The sequence below is a fragment of the Ursus americanus genome, chromosome 3 (genome assembly GCF_024610735.1).
Source record: "Ursus americanus isolate L20-20 chromosome 3, mUrsAme1.1.p, whole genome shotgun sequence".
In the NCBI taxonomy this organism is placed as follows: Eukaryota; Metazoa; Chordata; class Mammalia; order Carnivora; family Ursidae; genus Ursus; species Ursus americanus.
Window position 1 is genome coordinate 95,253,654 of NC_142129.1, and position 12,326 is coordinate 95,265,979.

Here is a 12,326-nt window from a genome sequence, read left to right on the forward strand (position 1 = left end):
GTCCTCCTCTCAGAGCCAGCCAGAGCCGGGGACTCCCCAGCCACCTACACGCATGGGGGCTCTTCTCTGTCGTGGGGCACCCACCAGCACTCCCCACCTGTGCTTCACTGCTCAGGGGAGATGTCCTTTCTGTCCCCACTTTCTGAAACGTAAAACCTCACTTGCCTGTTCGCTCTGGCTCGGGGACACGTACATACCGTTTCTGGGAAGGCTGCATTAAAGCTGAAACCTTATCATCGTAGAACTTCTTCATCGCAAACCTGTCGAGGGCCTGGTCAGCACTGGGGAAGGACAGAGAGAGAGAGAAATGCAGCATTAACCATGGGCGCTGCAGGTGGCGGGGTGACGGGGAGAGGCGCTATGGCCTGCAGGTCTGGAACGCCGGCCAACACAGCGGCACCCTCTCTCTAGGTGGCATGGCTCCCAGGAGAGGCACCCACCAGCTCCTCCCCACAGGCAGGCACAAGGCTGCCATCCTGAACTGTCCGGTCACCGTACTGGCCCCACGACAGCAGGGCAGTCGCAGAGGGCTCTGCGCGAGTGTCAGGATCGTGAGGGTTTGGGGCGCACCTGGAGCACCGTGGTTAGTGACAGCCAGCAAGCCCCCAGGGGCCAGCTCGGGACCCGCAGGGACACACGACTCTCAGCAGGGCTGAGGGTGTCAGACGGCGGCGGCCGGGGGACAGGGGGGCGGGCAGACAGTTTCCAAGCCCTCATGGCTACCCATCGTGGTCCTCAAGCTTCTGCCATCGACAACCCTGCTCCCCAACAACCCGACGCCCACAAGCAGAGTGTGCTCCCCAGGATCCTCAGGACACCCCGTAGCCGGCCATTCACGGGTCTGCCTGATCTGACTTCAGACACGTCATGGGACACGGGTGCAAGAGGTCGTAGCAACGGAGTCTTGTCTGAGCCCAAAGCTTCCCTGAAAGTCTGATCTAAGTGGGGCCTTGCGCTTACAGCGTGCACGCACGTGCCCCTGCAGAACATGGGGATTCACCGTGTGCATTTGTGCTGGGCTGCGCTGGGGAGGGGGGCTGTCCCAGACGGAAGGGTCCTGCAGCACTGCGCATTCACTGTATCGGGGGCGTATGTTTTTAAGCTGAAAAGTGTGCTTACATATGCTCCCCCCTCACTTGTAAGCGTTCCTCTTCCCGGAGCTCACGGGTCTTACCAAATGCTGACAATGCATTTCCGGCCCGTGTGTGTGTGTGTGTGTGTGTGTGTGTGTGTGTGTGTGTGTTCAGGACTAACGTCACTCGTCAGCATTAGCAGTATTCCCGCTGACGGTCTCCCTGAACGCCGTCTCCAGGGTACCGACCCAAGAATGTTCCTCCCACTTGCTGATTCTAGTTTCCAATGTGATCTGGAGCACGGTTAATGACAGAGGTCTTAGAAATGCGTGCTCCCGTGACGGCTTCTGGGAATGTCATCTACGAGGGGAAGCAGAGAAGTGAGCAAGGACACATATATGTGTGAGAGGCTGGTCGTCACGGCGGGCTCAGAGCAGAGAATCACGAGAAGCTACCTCGACGGGGACCATCCACCCGTGCCTAACGACCTAACACCGCCTGCACGCACGGGGCTGGGCCGCCACCTCCACGCGGCCGGGACGCACATTCAGGAAACAGTGGTGATTGAGAAAAACAGGGCCGGGCCACGCTGCTATGGCAGAAACGTGAGGGCGGGCAACGCTGAGCAGGGTCGGCAGGTGAGGTGCGGCCTCTCTCTGCACGTCTGGGCTCAGCTGGGGGACTCGGTGTGTGTGAGCAGCGACCTCAGGATCTGGCACACACATAAACGCTGATTATCACCGAGAAGGGATCTGGGTTTCATGGGGGCTTCGGTTTCCTCCCTGGCAGGCACCAGCTCTGCGGCTTGTGTCCAGAGAAAACACTTGGAAAGTCAGATTTCACTCCCTGCTGCTGGAAAGGGCAGGATTTATCGGCTAGTATGAACGGGGCATGTATGTCCTCAGAATGGAGCGGCCCATGCCTCACAAAGCGGCCATTGAAACGACAGGGTAAATGCAAACCCACAAAGAATGATATTTCTGGACTGGATTTCAGCATGAGCGAGATGTGTGCTTGGGGCACCGTGCGTCTCGGGGGCACCGCGCCTCGGGGGGCACCGTGTGATGCCCCAGCGCCAGCAGGTTCCCCCCAGCCTTGCTGTGCTCACCATCCTAGCCTCCTGCGGGCAGGTCCCCTGGTGGCTTTTCCATGCCCTGGGGACCAGACAGGACCGGACTTCCCGCTCACAGACCATGAGGCCATGAGCAAGCCTGACCCTCGGTTTTGTCATCTGTAAAGTGTGAGCGGTGACAACTACCCCCTGGGTTTCTCGGGAGGATTAAGGGAGAAAAGACAAATTTGCAAAGTATTTCTCGGAGGCCCAGGGCACGCAAAACACGGCGGCTGTGGCCACTCATCTTTACAGGGTACGAGGCGCCCAGGGAGACTGCGTGGGTCTTGCTTTCAGTACTGGTCCCGTCCACCCCTACGGTTTCTGTTAGAGAAGCACGGTGCACTCACTTGGCCTCCGACGCCTCCACAGAGGACGTCAGTATGAGGCAGACAGAGCTGCATGCCCTCAGCTGGGCTGGTTTCCCGGCTGAGCCTCCCACCCCGTTCCAGACCTTCCGACGCCCCCGGCAGTGCGGACGCCCCGCATACCTGGCTGAGACATTGGTGAAGTGCATGTAGGAGGATATGACCACACCGATGCGTCCCTTTCCGCCCTGCAGGAGACAAAACAGGGACTCAGTTCCTCGCGGAAAGCTCGTTCACTCTGCTCGCGATGACAAAAGAGCTTCCGTGGTTGGGGAAGCCATCGTCTGCTTCCTCTGGTCCCAGTTCCGGGGCACGGCTGCACCCAGCCCAGCAGGCAGAGGGCACACTGGGACCCCACGGCAGGAGCAGGTGCCACCGGAGGCATCCACAGGCACCCCGAGGGCAGATCTGCACAGAGGCGTCCAGTCAGCTCACCAGGTCCCACCGGGGCCACAAGAACATGCTGGGGAGGAAGCACTTAGTGTGACGTCACTACAGGGGACAGAGACCTGAATGTTCACCTCACAGGCGGAGGGCTCTGAGAGCTGTGCATGCAGCCCAGAGAGCCCAGAGGGCATCACACCGCTGCCACCGCTGACCCAGCTCCGCCCAGTTCCACGGGGACCACGATTCCGAAACGCAGGGCTCAGCCCGTGACCAGACAGGGACAGCCCAGACGGGAAGCCAGCCAGAACCACAGACCAACAGGACCCACAGGAGAGGGTGTGTGAAAGCACCACAGCCATGACAGGCCGCCCGCACCCAGAGCTGTGGACTGCCACCTTCTGGACCATACTGCCATGACCCAGATCAACGGTCAGCAAACCACAGTCCACAAGCCACTTCTGCCACCCCGAGTCCTGCAACCTGCGAGCCAAGAGTTGTCACGTTTTTGAACAACTGAAGAACGAAAAGAACACCCTTCCGTGACACACGGCAAGCATCGAAAGCGCAGCAGTCACGGCCCATAAATAAAGTGTGACGGGAACGCGGCCACGCCTATCTGTGCAGGCGCATCGGGGGCCAGGTCCACGGCCACGGCAGACACGAGCAGTCACAGCAAGACCCTGCAGCCCCCAGAGCCCAAAATATTTGCTGTCTGGGTTTTTCATGAAAAGTTAGTCAACCAAGACAGAGGAGCACACGAAGCCAAAATGGCAGGGCCACTGACGTGTGCGTCCCCATGCCTGTCCTGGAAAAAAACAGCCCAGCAAATCCACTCCACAAGTCCGAGGGGCCCGCAATGGCGTGTGACTGTCACCCAAAGCGCGAGCCTCTCCGTCCTGTGCACGTTGGGCACCAACACACAGCCGGTCCCTCATCGCGCGGCTGCTGGTGTGCCCCGCACACATCCGCTATGAGCAAACGGCTTCTCCGCCACCTCGGACACACGTGGGGCACACGCGGCTGCCACACTCAGCCAGTCCCTGTGTTTGCAAGGACTCCTGAGAGGCTGAACTTGGGCAGTACGACAGAACCACAGACTGCACCACTTGCCGACGGGGTGTCCTTCCCTGGCGACTCAAAACCACACAGCATGGGATGACACCTTCCAGAAGGGCCGCAGGCTATGTCCGCTCAGCCAGGCGCCAGCGGGCGGGTGTTGGTGAGGGGACCGGTGCAAAGCCGCACAAACCCACCATGCACAGCGGACAGGAGGACAGGGCCGTCCCCGTGCTGCAGCTGGGGCTGCCTCCCCCGGCCAGGGGCCCAGCTCCACTCCCGTTCCTGGCACGCGTGGAAGGAAGCACACACTGTGCAGAGCTCACAGGTTTGGGCAAGCGATCCTGAGCTCACCCCCGCCACGACCTAGATGAATGTCGACATCTGGAAGTTCACGTTAAGCGAGAGCTTCTCTCTCATGGCACGTTTTCTAGAACGTCCTGGAAATGGCTTGCACGTCCCCAGAACAGAGCAAGAAGGGGCAAATAGTTTTCAAGAACTCCCAATGCTCTCCCGGTAAATTCTGCTAACGAGACTTGTCCAGGGGGCGCCTGGGTGGCTCAGTGGGTGAAGCGTCTGCCTTCGGCTCAGGTCATGATCTCAGGGTCCTGGGATCGAGTCCTGCTTCGGGCTCCCTGCTCAGTGGGGAGTCTGCTTCTCCCTCTGCCCCTCCCTGTGCTTGCACCCCCCTCTCACTCTCTCAAATAAACAAATAAAATCTTAAAAAAAAAAAAAGACTTGTCCAAGCGTTCGGTAGGACCAGCATGTGTTTTGGCGATCTCTCTGCACTGTCACCTGTGACCCAGATACCATAAATAACACTATGATCAACTTCATTAAAAAGTGAAGTCAATGACCAAAACGGAATGAGTGGTTAAGGGGAGCTTCCCGAGGTCTGTCCAGTAGCCAGAATCTTCTGGGGGTCCGGCTGGCAGCAGGTCGGGGTGAGCGGGACCTGCGTTTCTCACCTGAGCCAGGTAGGTGGGGTGCTCCGGCCCTGCTAGGGAACACTGCTCAGAAAGCCTTGCGCACTGAGCTCCAGAAGCATCCTCACTGGGCCACAATCACCAGGCCAAGCCTGATGGCAGGCAGTTTGTTTTAATTGACAGGAATTGGTTTAAAAAAAAAAAAAAGGCCTATCTTCTTTTGAAGTTTGCACCAAAACACAAATTCGGAGAGAAGGTCCTTGATATAATGCAACCCTGAAAGGCTCCAGTGAATGTAATTTCGTAAGAAAACGAATGCGGGGGCCTGGCTGTTTGCTGGAGAAGGTAATCAAGCCAGGTGTGAGAAGAAGCAAGAAAAGCAGAGAAAGAAACACTATGCACGTACATGTGCACCTGCCAGGCTTTGCTTGGAGCCGGGGGCCCGCTGCACACCGCGACCGAGGCCTGCCGCCATCCTATAGACCTCACATGAGCGGGTCTCAGAACCCCTACAGGACAGTGGCTCGAACAGCCTAACACAACTCGACTCCACAAGTTAATGGGTTTTCCCTGCTCTCCACCATCTGACCCGAGGACCGGGAAGTGCAGGAAGATAATGAGAAGCCAGAGGAGTAAGAGGAAAGCTCCTAGGAGGACGGAGGCCAGGTGCGGCCAGGACGGCGGCACGCCGTCCCCACAGCCAGCGCTGGCCACCCTGCCAGGGGGCGGCCAGATCCCGTCCCCCTTGCGCGGCTGGCTGGGCAAGGACCACGCGTTAGCAGCAAACAGCATCCCTCCCCCAGGCTCGGGGAATCAGCGATAGCAGGACTCAGCACCACACGTCCGCGGCTGCTCCTTCTCAAGAGGGCTTTCCGAAAAAAATCAAAATGTGTAAAGATAAAACGGTTCACTATCATCAATGCCTTTCATTCGTTTCAAAACGTCCAGCTATGCGTTCAGTGGCCCAAGGCCTGCAAATTCTAGAGCCAAACTCCGGGAAGGGGAGGACTCTTTTCCTTTTTAAGGACAGGTATGTGACATGACCACAAATGCCGGCAGATCTGGACATGGGCGTGAAAGGCGGTCCCCGTGGGACCCCAGCTCCCCCCAGCCCTGGGCACGGGGCAGCACTCACCCTGCAGTGGATGACCACCACGTGCTGGGGGTCGCTGTTCAGCCAGGACTCCTGCGCCTTGCAGATGGTGCACACCTGGTCCAGGGGTGGCGCGTGCAGCTCCGGCCAGCCCACGTCCAGGATCTGCAATGAGAGACGGGCTCTCTCTCTACCCAAACCCTTCATGTGCCAGGTAAGGAACGCTGCCGTGAGTTCCTTTCCTAAAGCCTGCTGGGACTTGTGGCCAGGCGCCTTCCCTGGGAAGGAACACAGGGAGGATTAAGTTGCCCCCGGGAGACGTGCATTCCCGTCTTATCTGCTCTCCTGCAGCTGGGGCAGCAATTCTAGAAAGGGCTTTTGGAGCCGTTAATAGGGCACGGTTTGTGGGGAGGGCCCAGGCCCAGCCAGATATGAAATGGGAGTTCCTGGCCGGAGCTGCTGCTAAAATCCCTCTGTGCAGACTGAAATCACAGTTTGGGAAAATGCAGGGAGCCGCTCCCCATGCACTGTGCAGATGACGTCTCAGAAGCGGCCGGTCCCACGTGCTTGAAGAAAACATGCTCCTCTCTGGACAGGAGCATGCCCACGAGGGACGAAGCGCCTTGAGCCTGGGTTACAATTCGGAGCAGGAATAGAGACGGTCCTCACCACGTGACGTGCCACACGGCGCGTCCGTGCGCGGGAAACAGCCACCCTGAGCAACGTGACACCCTCCACCGCCCCCCGCGCTAAAGCCTGCCCAGCGATGCAAGATACGTTCTCTTCTACCTTTCTTTTTCTAAAAGGCAGGGAAGCAGAGCTCTCTTCTATAAAATAGAAATAGTGCAAAATGATGGGAAAATTTCGAAAAATGCCAGGAAGCTGGAAAGTATCACATACCCCTCCCACCACGTAGCGCTATCACCTGTAACACTGATGAATCCTTTAGATTTGTTTCTGTGTATGTTCAGCAGAGCTGAGATGCTATTATCCAGGACCTCTAGATCCTGCTTTTGTTAACTAGCATGAAAATAGGCAATTCACCAATTCACCCTCTTCTTATTCCAACAGCTGCAGAATACTCTGACATGCGGAACGCATATACTATATACCCTAACTCACGCGGATACACAGCTTAAAAATTTCCCCTAAATCTCTACTACTGAAATAAGATGAATGCGAGGAGGGGAGCATGTGACAGGCAGCAGGCGGGAGATCCTGGCGGTGGAAATGTTCAGTGGATCCCGCCAACATCGGATCCGGCATTAACACTTCACTACTAGGTAATGCGCGGTGTTAACGGGAGAAGACTGGGTCCGGGGCTATGTGGGATCTCTCTGCATTTTTTGGCAACATCCCGTAAATCTATAATTATTTCTAAAGAAATTAATTTATAAATGACCCACTGGGGCTCCCGGCTGGCTCAGTCAGTAGAGCGTGCGACTCTTGATCTCAGGGTGGTGAGTTCGAGTCCCATGATGGGTGCAGAGATTGCTTAAAAATAAAAATTCTGGGGCGCCTGGGTGGCTCAGTCGTTAAGCGTCTGCCTTCGGCTCAGGGCGTGATCCCGGCGTTCTGGGATCGAGCCCCACATCAGGCTCCTCTGCTGGGAGCCTGCTTCTTCCTCTCCCACTCCCCCTGCTTGTGTTCCCTCTCTCGCTGCCTGTCTCTTTCTGTCAAATAAATAAATAAAATCTTTAAAAAAAAAAAAAATAAAATAAAATAAAATAAAAAAATCTTACCAAAAAAAAAAAAAAACAACCCACAGATAAGAACAGTTCCTGATACCCCTTACGACATCACATCCCACAGAGACTTGAACTGTTTTTGCACGAGCAGATATGCCTCGGGACATCTGACAAAACTCAGAACAAACAGGGCTAAGGTCATACCTTTGGGTTAAGCTTCGTAAGGTCATATCTCTTTTCGGAAAGGTTTAACACCTGTGAAGGGGAAAGAAAAAGCCATCAGACAAGTCCATGTCCTTGGAGGTCAAAGAGGAAATGTACTCACACTTCACATGCCATCTGCCTTCGAGGGACCAAAGACTCTCAAAGACTGAAATGTATATAGAAATGTTATCATTACGGAATGAAACACAGACAAATAGAACAAACACGTAAGGATGGCAGACGGAATTGCACGGGACCGGCTGGCCCCAGGGAAGCCGGGCTTGCTGGGGGGGACGGTCGGGACAGCGAGGGCCAGAGCCAGCAGGGGCCCCACCACACCGTGAGGAGAGGACGCCACGCTATAGTCCCATTTAAGGACCAGGCCCTCTGCCCACTTTCCTCTGAGCCCCATACCCTCCAGCCTGATGAGACTGGTCACACTGGGTGGCCTCGGTCAACGGTCTGTGGGTTTGGGAGCTGTGCCGGCTCCACGTTCATCCATCATCGGGGTGTAGATGGGGAAGAGGTGAGCCCACCCCAGGGTTCTCAGATCTCTACAAGACACGCACATGGGTCTTTCTTCAGACTTTTCGAAAGAGTCCTAAGGGTCCTTGTCCCAAAACAAGGCAGGGACCCCTGCCCTCTCACCGTTGGCGAGGGTCGGGTTGGCTCTGGCCTGACAGCCACTGCTGAAGGGAAAAACTGCCCCAGACCCCAGGCCCCTGCTGTCTGGGGCCAGGGCCCTCCTGGGTCTCTGGGTACAGTGAACAGAGAGCAGAGGGAGATGAGGTGCAGGGACCAGGAGCGTGCTGACCCCTGGGCCAGGTGGCAGGAGGAAACCGTTCCTTCAGAGCAGATGGCCTCGGACAGATGGGAAGCCATCCTGAAGACACCGGGCCCCCAGGGCAGACGTCTGGGTTCTGGGCTGGGACATGCTTTCCCTGCCTGCCATCAGGTCATGCCAAGGACTGGCGTCCAGGAAATCGGCAGGTGCTCAGGGGCCGGGAGAGCACCGCTCAGGCTGACGCTGACCGCCCAGGCCGCGCTGACCACCCAGGCCAGCACAGGCTGCTGGGAGGGAGACGGGGTCCCCTCGGCTCTACTCTGCTTCTGGGCCACTCTCGCAGACAGCCATGTAGTCATCCGAAAGGGTGGCAACCACAGCCTTGTTGGGCCGGGCAAAGATCAGCGGCTTCAACAGATAAGGAGGCCGTGCAGGGACAGGTGCAGGCAAGGCACAGGGACTATAATTCAGCGCTTGGTCCCACCGGGACCGCACGGGGCCGCTGCATGGGGGCCGCCACCACAGGAGCACACCAGGGAGCTGGGGGATGCACAGGACTCTAGCCCGCACTTCTCCCGAATGGGGCTCCCTCCGACCATGTCACATGCATCTCCAGGGCACAGCAGCTTCCGGGGCCCACCTTCTGTCCTCGTGGCTCAGGCCAGCAGGAGGGAAAGGCTGGGCTTTGACACTAGGGATGTGGACCCCCGCTGGGGCCAGCAGGTCTGTCCTGACACTGAATGCCAGCCACACCAGGGGGCAGCGGCCACAGACACAGCAGGTGGCACGGTGGACAGAAGGCCCAGTGGGAGGGAGTCCCAGAGCACCTCCATGAAACTGGGCGCCCAGAGGACCACACGCACAGAGGCAGGGGACCACGTCCCCCCACAGGCTCAGCAACCACTCCAAGACACTCAGTGACTTCTTCACATTTCAGCCAACTCAGTGTCTCCCCAGTTACAGTGCTCTGTGTCCCCTCACTGTCCCCATGCTCGGTGTCCCCTGACTGTCCCCACACTCCGTGTCCTCCACTATCCCCAGGCTCGCCATCCCACTGTCCCCACGCTCGGCATCCCCCCACTGTCCCCGCGCTCGGTGGCCCCCACCATCCCTGTTCTCGGTGTTCCCCCCCCCCCCGCCCCTGTCCTCACACTGGGTGTCCGCCCACCGTCCCCACCCACCCTCCTGCTCAGTGCCCTCCCCCCGCTCACCAGGTAGTTGTCCCCGTGTTTGGACCTCAGCATCCGCGTCACCTCCTGCAGGTTGTGCAGGTAGGACTCCTCGGAGCAACCGGCGGGGAAGGACACGGCGATGACGCGCTCCGTGATGTAGGTGAGGTCCAGCTCGCGTCCGTCTGCCATGGTGGGGCTCAGCACTGCAGGCCTAGGGGAGGGGGCTGGTCAGGAGCGGGGAGGGTCCCCGGAGCAGTGGACACGGAGGCGCCTGCACGTGCTGCTCGCGCGGGACCCCTGTCCCCTCTTCCACGTGGTCTCCCGTCCTAGGAGCACACAAGTCTAAACGCCCCGACCGGTCCGGTCTGAGGCACCACCAGCCACTCCAGCGCATACACGGGGAGAGACGCGCACCGCTCTGCTGCAGAGGGAGCCCCTCGGGAGGGACCTGGAGGGAGGAGCCTGGTCCTTGCTCCCGGGGGTCTCGTCAGCACCAGGTGGGGGGGGGAGCATAAGTCAGGGGATGGAGGGAACAGAGGCCACCGCTGGGAGGCCCCTGTAGGGGCTCCTCAGGTCCTCGTGTCATATCCTGGGGCAGGTGCGGAGGCCATGGAGGGGACCCCCTGGGAAGGGATGTCAGCAGCTGCATATACAGGGTGCCTCCCCCGGAGAGGAGGGACGGCCGGGTCTACAAGCACGTCATTTACAAATACGTTAGTATTTCTTTCTGAAAGATAGACACTTTTTAGGAATAGCTACAATGCTGTTATCATACCTACAAGAAGAACATCATCAGAGCCCAGATCATAAACTTCATTTTTAAAGCTGATTTATTCAAATCAGGACGCAAACAATCACCAAGATTTTGTTTTCTCTGCCTGATGCACTACAGAGGGAGGCAAAAGAGTTTTGATTCCTTTAAAAAATTAAATAAGGGTTTTTAAACACTGATCTCAAAAGTAATAATGCACGTTCTCCGCCAACCGCAACTCCTGAGGGACCACCCCGCCAAGAGCGCTGGCTGTGGCCGTCCCAGCAATCACCTGCCGGGACGCAGGCAGGCAGAGCTCAATGCACCTGCTGGGCTCAACTCTGGAACGCCCCCAACGTTCACTTGCACAATGAAGCCACAGCTGTGCATGGAAAGGATCGCTTTCCCACAATCTGGGCTTTAATGCTGGGAGGCCACCTCCAGAAAAAGAAAAATAAATAAATAAAAACTTAATATGTATCACCTTTGAACATTTATTCCTGAAGTCAAAAAAAACTTAAGATGGGGCGCCTGGGTGGCACAGCGGTTAAGCGTCTGCCCTCAGCTCAGGGTGTGATCCCGGCGTTATGGGATCGAGCCCCACATCAGGCTCCTCCACTATGAGCCTGCTTCTTCCTCTCCCACTCCCCCTGCTTGTGTTCCCTCTCTCGCTGGCTGTCTCTATCTCTGTTGAATAAATAAATAAAATCTTAAAAAAAAAAAAAACTTAAGATGACTACAGAATAAAGTAACACCAAGCTCAGGCTTCCCCATCAGGTCCGACCCCAGGCAGGGAAACGAGGACAAGCTACGTACGGGGCTGGCCACTCACCTGGGCGGTCTGGCACGGCAGAGAGCAGCAGACGGTGCAGAACCCCCCGGAGCCTGCAAATGACAAAGCCCGGGTCATTCTCGGTCCCCCACCCCCAGCCCGCAGCCCACTGAGAAGGAAGGACACCGCCCGTCCTAGTTAATCATAGGTGGGAAGTCAAACGCGGTGACCATGGGCTTATCTTAAGGCCGGGGAGGGTCTCCGGAATGTCAGGGCATCTCGGCCCAGGGACTGCGGAGCCTCAGCCACACGCTCCCTGAAGCCCCAGCAGGGCGGGGTGTACAGAGGTCGGACCCGCCTGAAGCACCAGGTAAGTAGGCCCTCAGCACAGGCACATGCCTGTCCCTGTATACAGGCGGCACTCAACCAAGGTCACGGTTACCATTAACTTCACTGCTAGTATTTCCTTGGAAAAAAACAACTAGTGACTGTGTCTGCAGATTAAGAAGTCTGTCCAACAGGGAAAAGCATCAGCTTGTGTGACTTTACAAATTCCACGGCCCTTCTGTGTGTGCATGTTAACGCGGTACCGAAGGCTGCATACATGTGATTTCAGGGGACACGCCCGGCAACTGCATGAGTAGGAATCACCTCCCCCATCCCAGAAATCGGGGAAACCAAGGCTCAAGAGGTGTGCAAGCCTTTGCCCAAGATGGCAGAGGCGTGGAGAGCCCTTCCCACGACGCGGCGGCTCCTCTCCGGGGCCTGCCGCATGTCCTGGCCCCACTCCGTGGACCAGCCAGGGCACAGCCCCCCAGAAGGGGAGCGACATGCAGAGCAAGACGCCAGATCCCCCAGCTCTCCCTCCTGCTCCCCGCCGATCCTGGGCCTGGGGAACCGTTCACAGGCTCAGACACCCCACTTCCCCAGTGCCCCACTGG

The 12,326-nt window shown here is 57.6% G+C and overlaps 1 protein-coding gene across 10 annotated transcripts in view; it reads right to left on the reverse strand.

Moving 5' to 3' along the window:
- The window catches only part of TNS3 (tensin 3), a 214,623-nt gene that overhangs the window by 102,796 nt on the left and 99,501 nt on the right, over positions 1 to 12,326 (reverse strand). For 9 of the 10 annotated variants that reach the window (XM_045793589.2, XM_045793582.2, XM_045793581.2 and 6 more), the window contains 6 exons: positions 11,446 to 11,498; positions 9,902 to 10,073; positions 7,907 to 7,957; positions 6,057 to 6,179; positions 2,676 to 2,740; positions 198 to 281 (listed from right to left, as the gene is read on the reverse strand). In XM_045793589.2, the coding sequence (XP_045649545.2) occupies positions 198 to 281; positions 2,676 to 2,740; positions 6,057 to 6,179; positions 7,907 to 7,957; positions 9,902 to 10,051 (473 nt within the window). In that variant the 5' untranslated portion in view covers positions 10,052 to 10,073; positions 11,446 to 11,498. The remainder of the gene's footprint in view (positions 1 to 197; positions 282 to 2,675; positions 2,741 to 6,056; positions 6,180 to 7,906; positions 7,958 to 9,901; positions 10,074 to 11,445; positions 11,499 to 12,326) is intronic. The other variant, XM_045793588.2, reaches the window with a different exon arrangement.